The 7405-nt window shown below is 42.4% G+C and overlaps 1 protein-coding gene across 1 annotated transcript; it reads right to left on the reverse strand.

The window, feature by feature from the left end:
* Positions 1-305: 305 nt before the first annotated feature.
* On the reverse strand, positions 306-1090 carry LOC102725676 (NADH dehydrogenase [ubiquinone] 1 alpha subcomplex subunit 8). Its single transcript, XM_006731229.2, has one exon. The coding sequence runs from the start codon at positions 1015-1017 to the stop codon at positions 499-501; it is 519 nt and encodes a 172-aa protein (XP_006731292.2). The 5' UTR covers positions 1018-1090; the 3' UTR covers positions 306-498.
* Between the last annotated feature and the right edge of the window lie 6315 nt (positions 1091-7405).

The following is a 7405-nucleotide window of genomic DNA, read 5'->3' on the forward strand; positions in this document are numbered from 1 at the left end:
CACAGAAGGTTAACTCCCCATATTTCCAGTTGACAAGCCCAAGTCAATTCCCCACCTCTTCCACGAAGCCTACCCAGGTTCCCAGCCACAGCCTTTCCTTGCGCTCCCGGAGCAGCGCAGTGGTGCCCTCTTCTGGCACTCACCATTCACGAGAGATCTCTCTTCCACTGAGAGTTTCTGGCCATAAGACCAGAATTGCTTAACCTCTGCAATTTGTGCAGCCCTTAGCACACCCATTTCAGTGAATATTTCTCACATCACCAACTTTTTCTCAAGTACTGAAGACTCATTTTGCTTTTCACAGATTTAATTTTTTTTTTCCTTTAAAATTTTTAATGGCCAGGAAATGGTATAGAATAACTGCCAAGTCACATAAATTAACTTTTTTGTTAAGTTTGTGATCCCGGAAAGAACACTCTATCAGTCAATGCAAACTGCATGGGAATTTCATCAGTGGTTGTCTGGGCATGTGACTGAGTGTGGGCCATGGACCCATCTTTACATGGTCCAGAAAAAAAGGCGACTGCCATGTTTGGCAGGCTTCAGCTCTCCTTCTATCTCAGGGTTGGGCTCTGGTCTTGCTCTTGAGTGATAGGGATTCTCCGGTAAAGGTCGATCTGTTTTCACTTTGGTGACCTTGGACAGCTCCCCCAGGTCAGGTAGCACCCAGCCCAGTTTGTCCAGCACACACTCGTCAAACTTAGCCTGCTGTTTGCGACAGCGACGAAATAGCTGCAAGCTGGAATAATCAATGCAGGTCCAATAGTCTGTAAAAGGCTCCGCACAGTGAAGCTTTATCTGCCTGAAGAAGTCCAGAGCACACTTGTTGACGAGCTTGCCTTCCTCTAAACACCGTCTGCGGTCTTTATCTTCCCAGCAGCAGAGCATGAACTCCTTGTAGGGCTTATCACACTGAACTCCATAGTGATGGGCGGCAGCTTTGAGCACCGAAGAACTGACTTTCACCTCCTGCACTTTCAGATCCTCCAGAGTAGGCAGCTCCACTATCCCCGGCATGATGGCGGTAGCCCCAAACCCGAGGAGGCTCCCTCAAACGCGTCGCCCCCGTCTCCTTGAATTCCCCTTTCGACCGCCATCACAGATTTAATTTTTAAAAATTTTTTTAAATATTTTATTTATTTCAGAGAGCACGTGCATGCAAGCAGGGGGAGGGACAGAGGGAGAGAGAGAGAGAGTGTCAAACAGACTCCCCACTGAGTGCAGACCCGGCAGGGCTCCATCTCACGGCCCTGAGATCATGACCCAAGCAGAAACAAAGAGTCAGCCGCTCAACCTACTGAGCTACCCAGGTGTCCCTAATTTTAGATTTCTTAAGGCTTTCATAGATAGGGTAGAAAACAAGGATCTTATATTAAAGGAAATGAAGATAAGTTGAAGGAAATAAACAGGCACAGGAGGATAGAGAGCAAGACAGAGACTCAACCAGACAGTAATTTCCTACAGTCTCCAAGGCCCCAAAAGAGCATCCCATAGTTGGCTCTGCCCTTTCCTCAACCTATTCCTCATAAAATGATGGTTCACCTATTTTTCATAAAATGATAGTTCAAGTGGGGCAGGGGAAGTGCTAAGCAATTCTGTGTAAATGTGGCCCAGGTCTTCATATCTCCCTCCATCTCTCCATCCTGAGACTCAGAAGCCAATTCAGTAAGTTCTTCATTAAGCACAGAAGCCCTCAGAGTCAGAGGGATTCCATCCCACCACCACTGCCTTTCTATTTTCCTTCTCTTTCCTCAGCACTGCACATTAGGACCCAAGCCCCAGCAGACACCAGCGTGGTCCCCAGCACTTGGGATGGGCACGGGAGTTAATAGTCCTTATTCTGCTTTCTCACAGCTGCTTTTCCTATTGACTATAAACATTCACAGTTAAAGAGACATTTCCCAAGGACTTTGTTCCAGCTGGTGGTTTTCATAGGATGCTCCAGAGGACACGTCAGCCGGAAGGAAATGTGACCAAGCCGAGACTCAGAGGCATGGAAGCCCAAGCTCAGCTGACTCATCCTGGGGCTCCTGGGGCTCAAGTGTCCCACCCTCTCTCGCCACACTGCCTGACATCCCCCTTCATGCACATGCCTTCCAACACGAAGTGGCTATGATGGTGAGGAGCTTGCTGCAGGGAAGAAAATCAGCTTCTGCCTTCAACTTTCAGAAACCTTGAGAGCCTGTGTTTGAAGTGGTGTTCCGATGGGGAGTGCACGATTAGTACCAAACAGGGCGTGGGAACTAGACAGATGCAAGACTCCAGGTCTCTGCAACACTGACCCATGTCTGGCCCCTGGGCAACACCTGCTACTGGTGAACCAGCTTCATGGGGAATTTGTCAGTTAATTATCTGGAATCAGTTTAGACTTCCACATAGCTCACCTGTCTCTGTCCTGACTCCTGGGAAGGCCCCTGTTAGCCCAGGTGTCCCCCCAAGGTCATGTGGTTTATCGTGGAAAGGCTGGCTTCTTTCTTGGGCAACTTGAGAGACTTGAACAAGATCAGAACAAGTTTGTCTGATATCCACTCGGAAACCCCAACAGAGCCCTCACCCGGATCTTTGATTTCTTTTTGACAACCACAGGGGATGACAGCATCTAGGATATGGGTCCTGTAGCAGGATGGCACCGTCACACAAAGGAGGAAACATGGAAAGGTGTGCCTGAGGGAGTTAGAATCAATGGCATCAGATAGATGATCTCTGATAAGCTCTATAAGTCAAACATTTAACTGTAAAATGCATATAAATAAACTTAAGAGCGACTTAAATATAAATATTTCACCGCATAACAATCAGATTTACTAACATACCTTACCACAGCATAATTGTCTTGGCTAAAATAATTTTCAAGTAATGTTTTATAACTCTTTAACAAAAATAACTTTAAAAGTACGATTGGTCTTCTGTAGCTTTTGTGGTGTTAAGTGTTCTTCAGAATCTCTCTTACGATTTGCAAAGCCTCTTAATATAAGAATAGTAACCCTCTATGATATGTGCTAAAAATACTTCTCCCCTTCGTCTTTTCGTTTGCCCTATCATGCTTTCGGTTTACAGAGTTTAAATTTTTATTATTCAAATCAGTATTCTTCTCCCATTGAGTTGTTAGTTTGAGAAAGTTCTTCCTTATCTGGAGATCACATTCTTATCTAAGAGTTTGGTCAATGGGTAGAATTAATTAATTTATTTATTTATTTATTTGTTTGTTTGTTTGTTTATTAGAATTTATTTTAATAAATGATGGGAAGTAAAGATCCAGCTTGTCTTCTGAAGAGTCTACCATTTGGACCAAAATTAGAATTATGTGAATCTGCTGCTCACACCCTGTCGGCTGACTCCCCCTCTCCCCTTCTCTGGTGGGTGAGAAGTTTGCTTTCACTCAGGCTTTCCCATAATCAAACAGAATCGCTTATCTCAATCAGGCAAAATATAGGCTCCTTTTCACTTAGTAATCAGGGCATTTCTAGACATTCCTTTGCAGTTTCATTAACTTCATGTACGTTTTTAATTACTATCATTCAACACCTTCCTTGGATCCTCAGAAATGAAAAGGTGTTTTGTCTGTATGTATTTTCACATAATACACAACCAGCCACATAGCAGTACCATGTTAACTGGTGGCTAAACTTGACAACCCCTCACTCTCTTATTCAGCTGCATTTTCCAAAGCCATGCTTATGAATTCCCTTGAATAAGCATGTACCAGGTGCTGAGCTACAAATGAAATGAGAAACCAACAGCAAAGATGACGACATTTTTTTACCCACAAAAAAGTTTCAATCAAGTTTACAAACTACAAACTATATTATTTGCCTACTGCAGTACAACAGATGAGTCCAAAACCTAAAGGCTTAAAATAACGCTAAACATTTATTGTTCCTCGCAGTTCCGACGGGCCAGGAATCCAGGAGCAGCTTGCCTGGGCATTTCCGGCTCAGGGCCCTCTGGACATCGCAGTCAGGTGTCGGCTGCAGCCGGAGTCATCGCAAAGCTTTCCTGGAAATGGAGGCTCTACTTCCAAAGAGGCTAACTGGTATGGCTAACGAGCTGGTCCTGACTGTTGGTGGGAGGCCTCAGTTCTTCTACGGGAGCCTCTTCACAGAGCAATGTGAGCATCCTCACAATATGGCGACTGGCTTCCCCCAGGCCGAGCAACCCAAGAGAACATGATAAACACTGCAATTCAGTTTATGACCTCATCTCAGAAGTTATCTTCCTGCTTCTGTTATAGTATATTGGTCACACAGACTAGCCCTGATTCTATGTAAGGGTGTGACAACAGGAGACAACAATCACCAGGAGCCATGTTCAACAGGAAGGGAGCAGGGAGAACACAGGCTTTTCCTCCATTCCCTCATCTCTGCAGTGGAGATCATCATGGCACTGACCTCGCCTGGTTTTATTGAGATGGAGGAATGCAGTGATATGATCATAGCGTCCAGCACACAGGGGGTAGTAAATAGTAACAAACATGTATCTGTTTATTGATTTAATGGTCACTAATGGTTTTATTTATCCCTCACACATCCTGAAAAGGATAACACAATGCAAACATCAATCCTCTGAACTCAACTTTAAGTACCCAAATTCTACAGTTGATACACACACAGGAGTGCACGCTCTTGGTGAAACCATTTATTGCTTTAATTACCTTTATGAAATCTGTTAGAAAGGGCAAGGGATCCTAAGTAAACAAGAGGCATTATTGGCTGGATGAAGAAATATCTAATAAATCCCAAGGCCAGAAAGTAAAACCAAGCTTCCAGAAAACCAGTATGGGGAAATAGGAAGTTAGAAACAAGTTACTCATCTTTCAGGAACCACATGGTCTTTCAGCTCTGCCTGCTTCTTCACTCTCCCCATCTCCCTCTGTCCTTCTTCAACTCAGGTATCTGCAGAGATTAGCATCTCTGAGTCCAGTTCCAAATTTCCAGGAAGAAGACCCTGATTCATTTCTTTTGTCCATCCCTGACCCAAATTTCTCTTATGGGAGAGTGGGGACAGCAATTTCTTGATCCACTGCCCACTCACCAGGATGTGGGGCTACAGACTGTCTTTTAAGAAGGAGTGTAGGAGGGTGCCTGGGTGGCTCAGTTGGTTGAGCGACTGCCTTCAGCTCAGGTCATGATCCTGGAGTCCCGGGATCGAGTCCCGCATCGGGCTCCCCGCTCAGCAGGGAGTCTGCTTCTCCCTCTGGCCTTCCTCCCTCTCATGCTCTCTGTCTCTCATTCTCTCTCTCTCAAATAAATAAATAAAATCTTTAAAAAAAAAAAAAAAAAGAAGGAGTGTAGGAGCTAAGATGAAATGACTGGCGGAAGAAATGACTGGCCTCTCTAGTGCAGACCCTTGGCAAAGCAAACCAGTGCCTTTGGTTCAAATCTGCAGAATGAACCACATATCCAACTCAGAATTGAAGAGCCTTAACCGAAATTGGTACGTTTTCCAAGAAATAAAAATAAATCTTTTTACTGTAAAGACATACAACTAGCAGTCTCATTTAAATTGTCACTTTAAACAGATGAAGGGCAACAAATATCTATACACACAGACTCATTCACAAATAAATTAGGAATAATGCTGGTTAATGACCAAAGCAGGAAAGGAAATTACCAACAAGTAATTTGCTTTGATGTTTACATTTTTATTCTCAAAATAGATTGTTTGAGTATTGAGCTCTTCTTTCAACACATATTTTCATGTAGACCCCTAATAAATGCTCTGCACTTTATAACTGACAGGATCTTTCCAGTAAAAGTATCTGCTCTAAACCATCTCACTACTTAACTGAAAAGAATTCTAGAAAATGTTTTGCTTTCAGATTTATTGAGAGCTTGTCCTGAGAGGTGGGGTCCCATTCCTTGCCAAACTACTTATTCTAGTTGTTTCTAAGGGAAATTTCCTCAACCTTTTAATAAAATACTGTCCATTTATTTCATCTCTGAATCAAACCATTTGGTTCTCTGAGTTAAAAATGAGGATGAGCAGAAACCATCTTTGATCAAATAAAATCCTAATGCTAAGTGCCATAGTTCAATGTCAAGTCCTAGCTTATTTCTTTTCACTTTTTAAAAATAACTTAGTATAATATAATATAATTGAAATGTCTTAGAGGCTAAATTTGTCCCCTCCCAAATTCATATGTTGAAGTCCTAACCTTCAATACCTTAGAATATAACTATATTTGGAGAGGGCCTTTAAAGCAGTGATTAAGTTAAAATAAGCCTATTCAGTGAGCTCAAATCCACCTGACTAGTGTCCTTCTAAGAAGAGGAAATTCGCATGACCACCACAGAGAGGTCACATGAAGACACAGAAAGAAGGCAGCCACCTGCTAGCCAAGGAGAAAAGTATCATAAATCCTAGCAACACCTTGATCTTGGACTTCTAATCTGGAGGACTCTGAAAAAATTAACTGTTGTGAAAAGATAAACTGTTTTTTAAGCCATCCAGTCTATGGTATTTGCTTATGGCAGACCTGGCAAACTAATATTATTGAATACACGTTTTGCTTATCAAACAAGTAGAAACTTATCAACACATAGTCTGCATTGATTGAGGGAAGATTTCAAAGGAGAAATCTATGACATATAGGAAGGGGAAAAGATGTCAAGGTTAGACAGCTGAAATAATATGAGCTAAAGTATTTAGGGAGGGATATCTGGGTGGTTCAGTCAGTTGAGCATCTGCCTTCAGCTGAGGTCATGATCCTGGGGCCCTGGAATCCCAGAGTCCTGAGATCAAGTCCCATGTTGGGCTCCCTGCTCAGCGGGGAGTCTGCTTCTCCTTCTCCCTCTGCCCCTCCCCACCACTTGTGCTCTCTCTCTCTCTCTCTCAAGTGAACGGGTAAGATCTTTAAAAAAAAAATTATTTAGGGAGAAACTGCAAGTCAGTAGAGCTAGAAAGAACAGAGGGAGAAGAATGGAAAGGAGAGGAAAGAGACACAGCCGACAGAATTCTTTTGACTGGTAAGATGAGGAAGGCCTTGCTGGGAGCTTAACAAAGTAGAGTTAACACCTCAGTGAGATTGACACCAGGCAGGCCACTCCTGGCTCCCCTGGGGTAGTGACTTCAGTCACCTGCATCTTACAGTAACTACTTTACAATGAGCAAAAATCAAATAAATGGTACAGAAGAAACTACACTTCATCGAGAGTCACTCTAAGAAAAATATAATGCAAACCACATATGTGGTTTTATATTTTCTGATACTTGTTTAAAAAGAAAAAAGAGAAATTTATTTTTAAGATATTTTCTGTCATTGAATTTAAACTATCATCATTGAAATATGAAATCAATAGTTTTTTAATTTTTATTTTTTTTTATTTTTTTTATTCTTATGTTAATCCCCATACATTACATCATTAGTTTTAGATGTAGTGTTCCATGATTCATTGTTTGTGCATAA

The sequence above is a fragment of the Leptonychotes weddellii genome, chromosome 7 (genome assembly GCF_054177405.1).
Source record: "Leptonychotes weddellii isolate Sample4059 chromosome 7, ASM5417740v2, whole genome shotgun sequence".
Classification (NCBI taxonomy): domain Eukaryota; kingdom Metazoa; phylum Chordata; class Mammalia; order Carnivora; family Phocidae; genus Leptonychotes; species Leptonychotes weddellii.